The 12,403-nt window shown below is 44.9% G+C and overlaps 1 protein-coding gene across 2 annotated transcripts in view; it reads left to right on the top strand.

Annotated features, from left to right (window-relative positions):
• Positions 1-50: 50 nt before the first annotated feature.
• Sugp1 (SURP and G-patch domain containing 1) overlaps positions 51-12,403 on the top strand; it is a 35,501-nt gene continuing 23,148 nt past the window's right edge. Inside the window, exons 1-3 of one of the 2 annotated variants that reach the window (XM_057753003.1) lie at positions 51-311; positions 5,784-5,955; positions 9,570-9,670. In XM_057753003.1, the coding sequence (XP_057608986.1) occupies positions 278-311; positions 5,784-5,955; positions 9,570-9,670 (307 nt within the window). In that variant the 5' untranslated portion in view covers positions 51-277. Of the gene's footprint in view, positions 312-934; positions 1,032-5,783; positions 5,956-9,569; positions 9,671-12,403 lie in introns of those variants that run through there. The other variant, XM_057753004.1, reaches the window with a different exon arrangement.

Below are 12,403 nucleotides of genomic sequence, written 5' to 3'. Positions count from 1 at the left end.
GAGAACTTCTGCGCAAGGTCTTCTGGGATTTACAGTGTCTATTCGCAGTGGCTGCGACTGAGGGAGAGTCTGAGGAGAGGACGACGCCTCTGCATCATCGCGACTGAGAGTGGCACACCTTCATGAATTGACGCCAGAGTTTTTGGGGAGAAGATTCTTGGTGTCCTAGAAGGGGTTGGACGTGATCGGCGGAAGAAGACTACATTTCCCATCAGACCAAGCGCACTATAACTGAGTCTCCCTCCTCTCAGGTGGCGCCGGAGCATTGTGGGATTGGATGAGTCTCAAGATGGACAACCGGGATGTTGCAGGTAACAGCCCCCGCCTTCTCTCCGGCCCCCGCCTGGGTTCCCGCGGCTGCACGTTCCCCTCTTCGCCCCCTTCTCTGTCGCAGACCTGACACGCGGACTCTTTGCCTCAGCCCCTCGGCAACCTGCGGTAACGGCGTGTGCACCCCTTTCGTCGCCCAGACCCCAGGCTCGGCTGGCTGGCCGCTCACCCGGGGCTGAGGAGAATCCCGTGTCTTCCCCAGAGGCCTAGGCGCCGGCTGGGCCCCGCGCGGGCTTTCCCAGTGCCTGCTCTCGGGCCGGTGCCATCCGTAGCGGCCAGCCGAGGACAGCCTTGCTGCCCCTTCAGGTGGCAGCTTCCCTTTGGCTTGAATTCTGCTTTGTGGAAAAAGAAAAATCTGCGTTTGGGACTTGCAGCGGGGCAGCCAGGGAGGGTCTCGCACGCTACCGAAGCCCACTTGGCCACGGGGCTAGCATCCCTGTGCCTCTAGGACAGGATGCGCTGGTCCTTCACCGTCTGCTCCCACAAGTCCTGTGTGCCAAGCGCCGGGGAGCAGTTTTCACAAAGAACTAGTTCTGGTGACGAGGTCTGGCTTGGATGCTGCTAATACACTGAAGGCCAGGGAAGGCTCTAAGTTTTATTTATTTACTTATTTGTATTTATTTATGTCATGCGTGAGAGTACGCGTGTGGGTTCCCACGGAGACTAGAGAGGATTTCGGATCCCCCGCAACCGGAGTTATAGTAAGCCACCTGGATGTTTGTTGGCATCTCAACTTGAGGCTCCTACAGAAGCAGCCTGCACTCTTAACCACTGAGCCATCTCTCCAAGTCCATGAAAGGCCTCTCTTGAGCACAAGTGTTTGAAATGTTATCTATGTGACGGCAGAGGTTTCCCCTCAGAGGAGTTGGATAGGCCTTGGAGTGGGCTGGGATTGTAAAGAAATGGAGATAACCAGGGAAGCCTGCTGTGAATAGTGCCTGGGAGTCAGCTTTGCTTTCAACATTTGCGACTGAAGGGCTGTCGAGACATCTCAGTGGTTAAAGTGCTTGCTCCGGGTTATGAGGACCAAGCTTCCCATCTCCAGCACTCGTGTAAAATCTAGATGGAACAACAGCATTGTGGGCTCCTGGGGCTTGGCGGCCGAGTCCTCGCTGAAACTGAGAGCTCAAGGTTCTGTGAGCTCCTCTGTCCCAATATATTAGGCAGAGACAGAAGCAGTGGTGTACACCTTTAATCCCAAAATCTGAAGAGGCAGGTGGACCTCGGAATTGAGGACCAGCCAGGTCTATACAAGAAAGAGGCAGGCAGATCTCTGTGAGTTCAAGGCCAGCCTGGTCTACCAGAGGTAGATCCAGGACCGCTAGGACTGTGACACAGAGAAAAAAGTGTTGTTCTTGCAGAGGGCCTAAGTCTGATTCCTGGCACACATGTGTTGACTCGCAATCTTTCATAATTAGGCACCAGGCTGGCCTTGAACTCAAAATAATTTTTTTTAATTAGGAAAATAGAATTTCCCTGGAAACGTTTGGACTGCAATGCTATTTTCGTTTTTGTTTTGAGACAAGATCTCTTTATATAGCTGTGGCTGGCCTTGAACTCACATAGATGTGTCTGCTTCTACCTCCCCAGTGCTGGGATATAAAGGCTGTGCTACCGGTTCAATGAAGCAAAGTCTCACTAAGCCCCTGCTTGTCTGGAAAGCATGCACCTCCTGACTTTGGATGGCTGCGGTATAGTACCACATTTGGTACTGTCATCTTTGCTTGAACCCAGCAATTTTTCTTGGTCATCTTTCTTTCTATGCACTTTCTGTATGTCATAATGATCATCCTATCCCCAAGGTCATTAAAACCAGGGCTGGAAGCAGTTAAGAGCACTGACTGTTTTTCCAGAGGTCTTGAATTCAATTCCCAGCAACCATCTGTAAAGAGATCTGGTGCCCTCTTCTGGCATACAGGCATATGTGCAGGCAGAACTCTATACATAGCCGGGCGGTGGTGGCGCACGCCTTTAATCCCAGCACTTGGGAGGCAGAGGCAGGCGGATCTCTGTGAGTTCGAGACCAGCCTGGTCTACAAGAGCTAGTTGCAGGACAGGCTCCAAAACCACAGAGAAACCCTGTCTCGAAAATCCAAAAGAAAAAAGAAAGAAAAAGAACTCTATACATAATAAATAAGTAAATTATTGAAAAAAAAGCATTGCTGGGCAGTAGTGGTGCACGCCTTTAATCCCAATCCCAGCACTTGGGAGGCAGAGGCAGGTGGATCTCTGAGTTCAAGGCCAGCCTAGTCTACAAGAACTAGTTCCAGGAAGTTACAAAGAAACCCTGTTTCGAAAAACAAAAGCAAACCAAAAAAAAAAAAAAAAAGCAGGGCTAGAGAGATGGCTCAGAGGTTAAGAGCACTGGCTGCTCTTCCAGAGGTCCTGAGTTCAATTCCCAGCAACCACATGGTGGCTCACAACCATCTGTACTGAGATCTGGCGCCCTCCTCTGGCGTGCGGGCATACATCGAGGCAGAATGTTGTATACATAATAAATAAATTTAAAAAAAAAAAAAAAAAAAAAAAAAAAAAAAAAAAAAAAGCAAAGTTGGTTGATGAGGTAACACACACTTGTAATCAAAACACTAAAGCTGTGACCCTTTAATATAGTTTTCATATTGTGGTGGCTCCCCAGCATAAAATTATTTTGTTGTTACTTCATAACTATAATTTTGCTACTGTTATGAATCAGAATGCAAATACCTGATATGCGACCCCTGTAAAAGAGTTATTTGACCCCCAAAAGGATTGCGATCCACAGGTTGAGAACCACTGTTTTTTGTTGGGTTGGTTGGTTTTGGTTTTTCGAGACAGGTTTCTCTGTGTAGCTTTGAAGCCTATCCTGGCATTCACTCTGTAAACCAGGCTGGCCTTGAAATCACAGAGAGGAGAATTTAGAGATGTTTATCACTTAAGAGTATGATTTGCAGGGAGCAAAATGAAATAGATACTCCATCCCAAAAGGTTGAATTGAACCACTCTGTCACTAAACAGCTACAGGTTTGAAGCCTGCACCCCAGACCATTGCTTTTGAGGTACAGATAGGAAGTTTAACATTCTTGGCTGTACAGTGAGTTTGAGATAAATCTGAACTATATGAGAACTAAATAAATTCAAATAAACTACCTGTGGAGGACTGAAGAAATGGATCACTGGATAAAGTCCTTACTATACAAGCATGAGGACCTGAACTTGATGTCCAGAATTCATGGCTGCCTTATAACACAGTTTGTAATCCTTATGCTCCTATTACCAGGAGAGATAAGAGGCAAAGCCAAGATGTTCCCTGGAAGCTTACAAAGGACCTAGCCTGGAATGCACAGCTGTGAGCATCAAGAGCCTATGTCTTGGGCTGGAGAAATAGCTCAGAGATTAAGAGCACTGCCTGTTCTTCCAGAGGTCCTGAGTTTAATTCCCAGCAGCCACATGGTGGCTGACAACCATCTATAATGAGATCTAATGCCTTCTCTTGTGTGCAGGCATGAATGCACATAGAACAATGTATACATAATAAATCTTTAAAAAAAAAAAACCTATGACTCAATGTGGAAGATAGGGTATCAGGTGTAGCACAAATAATAAAAACCCAGAGACAGATATTAGCGTTCAACCTGAAGATCAGAAAAGCAAAGCAGCCAAACCACTAGAGAAATTTTACTTCTACCAAGGCTGAGGGGCCACAGGCTAAACCTCTCTCTCTTATATATTTACTCTAGTACTGGGATTAAAGGCATGAGCCTATATTGCCTGGATTTGTTTTCAGCAATGATCTTGTGTAACCCAGGGTGACCTTGAACTCACAGAGATCCATCTGCATCTTTCCCAAATCCTGGGATTAAAGGTGTGTGCCACTACTGCCTAACCTCTAGTGGCTTAGATCTGATCTTTAGCCAATCTTTACTTATTAAAACATAAATAAAATATCACTATATTTCCCATTTTTATCTAAAATAAAAAAGGAGGCTTTAACTAATATAGAAAAACTGTGCAATAAGTACAATATATATAGGCAATAAGAACATCAAACTGTCTAGTCCATTTGCTTTTGACAAATTCAGAGGAAATACTTGATATCTGTCTTATCTTGGTGAATCCAGTCTTGTATTTAATTTATTTTCTATCATAACTTGCTTTCTGCGAGACCAAAGAAGGAAATAATAACTTAGTAAGCAGAAAGTGCAAACAAGTGACTTCCAAAAAATGTGAGAAATGACAGAAATAGCTGGCTGCTTGGATAGTCACCCAAAGTTCCTATGCAGTGTTGGGGCATCCATCTTACGCCTATAGGCCTAGCATATCTGACAGACTTTTCTGTGAAGCAGGATATTCTAAGGTCTGTCCCTCCTTGTCTTGACAGTGTTTGGCAAGTCTCTTTGTTTTGTGTCCTGCTCATACTGCCAGCAGTCGAGGCAAGGGCGTTTTCTTGCCCACTGGCTTTCTTTGGCCACAAAGAAAGTAAAACTCTGTTTTTTCAATGCCCATTATCTTCTCTGAAGTAGATTGTTGCTGCCAGACATGCCTCATTGTCCTAAGAAGGAGCCAATGTTATTAAAACATCTTAAATGTAGATCTGTCTGAAGATGATTTGTTTTTCTAAAATCTTTGGCCTTGAAATCACACCTAATATACTGCAAGTTCAGTTATAATAGGTGACTAATTACTAGCCTGTATTTCTTTATTATCCTAAACAGTTGGTAATGATAACTTTCAAGGACTAGAAATTTGCATTACATTGTTAAATGTGTTGTATAGTAAAAATGTATATGCAGTATGTTTTAACAAAATTAATCTCAATATACAAAATTTGTATATGTTATACAAAAGTCCAGTACAATATAAAACATTTAAAACTGGTAGTTGATTTTTTTTAAAAGTAGATTCAGTAGTCTACCTTTTTATCTATATCCTCCTTTTTTTCTTTTCAGAGTAGAGTCAGAACCCCTGGAACTGGAGTTACTAATGTTTGTGAGCCTACATGTTGGTCCTGGAACTAAACCTGGGTCCTCTGGAAGAACAGTCAATGCTCTTAACTTTCCAGCCCCAATCTTCTTGCCTTAACCTCCTGAGTGCTGAGGTTATAGATATATACCATTCACCCAGGCATCCATCCTGAGCATACAGTCCACAGACTGAGCTATGTTTTCAGCATTGCAGCAGGGTTTTACTGTGTAGATGAGACTGGCCTTCTTCCTCAGCCTGCTACCAACCTTCCAGCTAACTTTTCATGTTATGTCTCTTGCCTTCAAAGTCAGAGGTGAGTCCTACCTGGACAGAGTCCTCATCACTTCTGTTTAGAGCCTAGCACAGTGGCAGATTTTCTGTAGCCGTTTGTTGAAGACATGAACAAGTGACCATTTGAGTCCCCTGAGCATTTGTAGTTGTCTGGTCCATCATTGCTGTTAGACAATGGAGCAAAAGTGTTTTCTGATCCCTGTCTTTTCTCTCCCCAGGAAAGGCTAATCGTTGGTTCGGGATGGCACAGCCCAAGTCTGGAAAGATGAATATGAACATCCTCCACCAGGAAGAGCTCATCGCTCAGAAGAAGAGGGAGATCGAGGCCAGAATGGAACAGAAAGCCAGGCAGAGTCATGCGTCCAGTCCACAGCCCCCTCATCCTGGGGAGTAAGTGGATTCTGAGGTTTAGAGCAGCAGAGTCTGAGTGCGGCAGGATGGTGTGACAGTAAAAGTGGGGATTAGTGTGCAGAGACTCCAGGGTAGTGCTCCGTCCCTGTAAAGGCAGGAACATCCCAAACTGAAGGTCATATGGGTACTGAACAGACTGGCTGTCTGTTAAGTTCAAGGCCAACCTGGTCTGTATGAGAACTTGTTTCAGAAAACAAAAGCCCCTTATGATCTTGTGTGCTTAGATTACAGGCCTATAAGCCTTGCATTGCTATTGTCACCATAGTTCATGGTATTAAGTCTATTCCCAGATTAGGATATGGCTTGGTGGTAGAGTGCTTGCCTAGCCTACTTGAGGCCTTGCGTTACATCTTTGGAAATGGGGAAAAAAATGGAGGGGGCATCATATGTATACTAAACATGTATGTGCTTTTTATATTTTAAATTTTAGTTTGTATTTATGTATTTGTGCTTGCTCGTGTATGTACCCATGTGTAGACCAGGGGACAACCTTGGGTCTCTTTCCTTAGGAGCTGTTTATATTTTGATTGTCTTTTTTGTTTTTCAAGACAGGGTTTCTTTCAGATAAGCATGAGTGTCACCTGGCATCTTCTTTTATTTTATTTTATTTTGAGACAGGGTCTTACAATGAAATCCAGGCTGGCCTAGAATTTGCTATGTAGACCAGGTTGGCCTTGAAATTTACAGAGATCCACCTGCCTCTGCCTTCTACATGTTGGGATTAAAGCCATATACTTAATTGTTTTTGAGATAAACTTCTCACTGACCTATAACTCTCCAATTAGCACTCAACAAACCCAAGGGATACTCCTGTCTCTGCACACCATTCTTCCTGGCTTTTCACATGGATTCTGAGAATGGATCTCCAGTCTTCACTTTCACGTGGCAAGCACTCACTTGAGCTGTCCCAGTTTTTTTTTTGTTTTGTTTTGTTTTTGTTTTTCGAGACAGGGTTTCTCTGTGGTTTTGGAGCCTGTCCTGGAACTAGCTCTTGTAGACCAGGCTGGTCTCGAACTCACAGAGATCCGCCTGCCTCTGCCTCCCAAGTGCTGGGATTGAAGGCGTGCACCACCACCGCCCGGCCTGTCCCAGTTTTTGAGACAAGGTTTTCTTGCGTCGCTTCTGAGTTTTGGGATCACACAGTCTCAGCAGCTGAGTTTTATCTTCTCTGCATATTCACTAAGCAACACTTTGACAGGTGATTGCATGGCATCTGTGTGCAGTAGTCACTCTAAGTCATCTAGAGATCATTAACAGGACACGGGAGGACTGTGTGTCCCATGCAGATGCCATTCAGTTCTACCTAGGTGTAGGAATAGTGTGAGGACAATGCCAGGATCTGACTAGGGTCCTCCAGGGCCTCAGCCACTAAGCAGGAGACTGCTTTCTGAGCAGAGGCTTCTCTTGTGTATCAGAAACCTTTGAATATTTGCTTTTGTTTTGATATTAAAACCAAGAAGCAACTAAGGACCTTTTCATTGTTAAACTTGGTAAGAACCTGTTAACCAACAAGATGGCTCAGTGGGTAAAGATGCTTGTTGCCAAGTCTGTGACCTAGGTGAGTTCAATCCCTGATACACACTGATAGCTTTTAGATCCTGCAAGTTGTCTGACCTCCACATATGCCATGGTACACAGAACTATACATGCACATACAATAAATATTATTTAATAAATTTTAAATTCTTTCTGAAAATATTTATTTCATTATTTTGTGTGTATGAGTGTTTTGCCTTCATTTATGTTTGTATATCATGTGCATACTTAGTGCCTGAGGAGGTCAGAAGAGGAGGCTACATCAGCTCTTCTGGAACTGGAGTGATAGATGTGAGCTACCATGTGGGTGCTGGGAATCAAATCAGGTCATTTGCAAGAATAGCAAATGCTCTTATTCACTGAGCCAACTCTTTAGCCCCTTTAAAAATATTTTAAAATCACTTATGTGCATGATATGAAATCAAAGAAATAGAAGAAACAAAGAAAAGCCAATATCATTCAACCCTGAGAGCCACATAAATTTTGGGGTGCTTTTCTAACAGCTGATTGTTAAAATGTTTATGCTTAGACTCCCAGGCCTTACAAACGCTAAGCTTCAGTTCTCTTCATCCTGAGATGGCAGTTCATTATTTCCTTCTGGGCTCAGGTCTTCCTGCTGCCTAAGCCTCCCAAGACGCAAGATCACAAGGTACAGCTGTTGCACCTGCCTAAAGAAGATGCAGAAAGCTGGGTGATGGTGACTCACACCTTTAATCCCAGCACTCAGGAGGCAGAGGCATGCAGATCTCTGTGAGTTCGAGGCCAGCCTGGTCTACAAGAGCTAGTTCCAGGACAGGCTCCAAAGCTACAGGAAAACCTTGTCTTGAAAAGAAAAAAAAAAAAAAGACACAGAAAAGTTTTGTTGGTTTTTTTGTTGGTTTGTTTGCCAGGTAGATGTTTCTACATGAAATCCCAGCACTCAGGCGACTGAGACAGGGAGACTACAGAATGACACAGTCTCTCAAACAACAATAAGGAGCAAGCTACTACAGCACAATATATAGCAGATGCCTTCAGTTCTCACCAGGCATTCACTGTGGGTGTTCCCTGTGATTGTGTGACCTATTGAAGCTTCTGCTAGAGTATGCATATGTGGGCCATACACACTAATACCAGTTACAAATTGTACAAATCCCAGCTTCTTGGAAGGAGAAAGAGGTCTTTGCACATTGATGGCCAGCCTGGGCTATATAGTAAGTTCTAGGCCCACCCAGAATAGTGAGACACAGTTTTAAGGGGGAAAAAATAGTCAGGTTTAGTGGTAGTTATTTGCAGTCTTTATATTTGGAGATACAGTTGGGAAGATCAGGAGTTAAAGGCCAGCCATGTCCCTGTCACAAAAGCAAACAAAACCACAAAACTGGGCATGGTTGTGCACACCTTTTTTTGTTTTTTGTTTTTGAGACAGGGTTTCTCAGTAGCTATGGAGCCAGTCCTGGAACTTGCTCTGCAGACCAGGCTGGCCTCAAACTCACAGAGATCCACCTGCCTCTGCTTCCTAAGTGCTGGGATTAAAGGCATGCGCCACCACCGCCCACCTTGGTACACACCTTTAATCCCAGCACTCAAGAGGCAGAGCCAGGTGGATCCCTAAATTTGAGACCAACTTGGTCTACAGAGGAGGGAGTTCCAGGACAGTCAGGGCTGTTAGACAAAGAGACCCTGTCTCAAAAAAACTAAAGTCATAAGATGCACGCACTTCCTGCTTTCGAGTTAGCTATAATACATGATGAACAATAAGGCAGGTTGTAATTAATCCAGTAGGACATATGCCGTGCAGAAAAAGAGCATATTGATGGGACCACAGGGCTGGAATTCAAGCCAAGATAACACAAATGTATGCGTTCTTATTTTCACCAAGGCAGAAGTGTCAGCCTACGATATACATGAGTGCTCCCTGCACATAACCATTGTCCCTCAACATCTTTGGGGCTGCAGTCTGGCTCTCCTCAGCAGAAGAACATGCGATGGGTGTAGGGCCAGGAATGTCAATGCACTAGCCCTGTCCTTGGCACTGTTTCCTGTACAGCTCACTCTCACCCATGCTTTGGTTCTAGAATTGCCAATGCACATAACTCCTGTATCTCCAACAAGTTTGCCAACGATGGCAGCTTCTTGCAGCAGTTTCTGAAGTTGCAGAAGGCACAGGCGAACACAGGTGAGTACAGCCAGCCCTCTCACCCCAGCTTCTGTCCCCCAGGTTCCCTGGAACATTACAGGGATGACAGGTCCATTAAGTGCCCTTAATCTTCTCCTGTGGGGTGGCAGACAGGTTTCTGCATGCCGCATAATGGGCCTAGAGGATTCCCAGTGGGGTGAGGGTCAGTTGTACTCCAGCATCAGGCTGGCTTGAGATATCAAGTTATGTCGGAAGATGACACATTTAGGCCTGCTGTGAATGGTGCAGGACAAGGAGGCATCCTGGAAATGACCAAGTCACCTAATAATTCACAGGAGTTTATTGAGTGCCATCTCTAGCCAGTGCTTCCTGCACTTGGCACCATACAGGCCACTGCCTTGCCCTATCGCTCATCTTCCTTCATAATAGTCTAGGCAGAAGATCCTTGTCATCCTGCTGCCATATGTCTCTTTGAAAGTCAACAAAACTTCTATCTCGTACCTGAATCCATAGGCTTGGTATCCCATTGTTTTTACTTCTGATCTTTTTGTTTGTTTTTATTTTTCAAGACAGGGTCTCTCTGTGTGGCCATGGCTGTCCTGAAACTCACTCTGTAGATCAGGCTGATCTTGATCTCAGATCAGCCTGCCTCTGCCTCCAGAGTGCTGGAATTAAAGAAATGAGCCACTAACGCCCTGCCTTCTGATCTCTTTTTTAAATTGCTCTTAAGAGAACTTGCTGCCCTTGCAGAGGACCAAAGTTCATTTCCCAGCACCACAATGGTGGCCCACAACCACTCAGGCTCCAGGGGATCTAACACACTCTTTTTTTTTTTTTTTTTTTTTTAAGATTTATTTAGCCGGGCGGTGGTGGCGCACGCCTTTAATCCCAGCACTCGGGAGGCAGAGGCAGGCGGATCTCTGGGAGTTCGAGGCCAGCCTGGTCTACAAGAGCTAGTTCCAGGACAGGCACCAAAAGCTACAGAGAAACCCTGTCTCGAAAAACCAAAAAAAAAAAAAAAAAAAAGATTTATTTATTTATGTATTCATTCATTCAGTCAGTCAGTCAAGTATCCTGCCTGTAGGCCAAAAGAGGGCACCAGACCTCATTACAGATGGTTGTGAACCACCATGTGGTTTCTGGGAATTGAACTCAGGACCTTTGGAAGAGCAGGCAATGCTCTTAACTGCTGAGCCATTTCTCCAGCCCTTCTTTTTTAAATTTTAACTTCTGATTCAGGGTCTCTCTGGAGCTTGCCAAGTTCACCAGGTTGACTGGCTAGGGAGTTCTACCTGTCCCCACATCCCTAGCACAGGCTTACAGAATGTGTCATCACATCCAACATTTTCTTTTTCCTCTTCAGTGTGGGATTTTTTGATCAAACTTAGGGTCTCCATGCTTAGGAGCCACAAGGATACCACATACTTTCCTGACTGAGCTATCTTTCTAGCTCAGATCTCATTATAGGTGGTTGTGAGCCACCATGTGGTTGCTGGGAATTGAACTCAGGACCTCTGGAAGAGCAGCCAGTGCTCTTAACCGCTGAGCCGTCTCTCCAGCCCTCTAACACATTATTGGGGATAACAGATATGCACATGGTTCATAGATATGTGGCAGACAAAACACTCAAACATATAAAAAATCTGAAATAAATAGATAACAATAATAAAAAAAAAGCAAATCTCAATATGTTAGCCTTACTTACTATGTAGCCCAGGCTCGACTTAGACTTAAAAAGATGTCTTGGCCTCTACCTCCTGACTGCTGGGATAAAAGGTGCACTGCCTGGCATTTTTCGTTTCATTAAGACTTTTAGATTTGATTTTTAATTCATATTTATGTGGGCTTGTAAGAGTTCACGTGCATCTTGTGGTTGTAGAAGCCCTTGGAAGCCAGAGGATCACTGATACGGATATTGGGAACTGAACCCAGGTTCTCTACAAGATCAATCAGTGACCGGGCGGTGGTGGCGCACGCCTTTAATCCCAGCACTCGGGAGGCAGAGGCAGGCGGATCTCTGTGAGTTCGAGACCAGCCTGGTCTACAGAGCTAGTTCCAGGACAGGCTCCAAAACCACAGAGAAACCCTGTCTCGAAAAAAAAAAAAAAAAAAAAAAAAGATCAATCAGTGTTCTTAACTGCTGGGCTATTCCTCAAGCTCCTGACCCTTTTTTTTTTTTTTGGTCCAAGACAGGGTTTCTCTGTAGCTTAGTAGTCTGTCCTGGAACTCACTCTGTAGACCAGGCTGGCCTCGAACTCACAGAGCCTGTCTCTACCTCCTGAGTGCTAGGATTAAAGGTGCACACCACCAGCAGCACCGAGCGTGTCTGACAGTCTTGGTTGTCCTGTTCTCAGCAGTGTGGTACTGTTTGTGTTTGGTGAGAGAGGGTTCTCTTTAGACTCAGAGGGTACCTACAGATCTTAGGCTGAGTTCAGCTTCTGAAGCATCACATAGCCAGGAACCCCTGTTTTACACTTAGGAACTGAGGCTTTGGACAGTAAGCCAAAGTGTGGAGCCTCCAGTACGGTAGCCCACGTGCCCAGTTGTGCTACAGTGCTGCTCCCCAAGGAGCTTGGTTCCCTGCCTTGTCATGGGTTTAATTGTACCCATGGGATTATGATGATTATTTTGCAGTGCTGGGGATCAAGCCTGGGTCCTTGTGCATGCTCAGCAAGTGCTTTGCCACACAGAAGAGCCCTGTTTTAGCTTTTCATTTTGAGACAAGACTTAGTTGCTCAGGCTGCCTTTGAACTCATTATGTATCCCAGGCTG

This window comes from Chionomys nivalis, chromosome 20 (genome assembly GCF_950005125.1).
Source record: "Chionomys nivalis chromosome 20, mChiNiv1.1, whole genome shotgun sequence".
Lineage (NCBI taxonomy): Eukaryota > Metazoa > Chordata > Mammalia > Rodentia > Cricetidae > Chionomys > Chionomys nivalis.
Note: the sequence above shows the minus strand (reverse complement) of the source record. Positions and strands in the feature narration are given on the sequence as shown.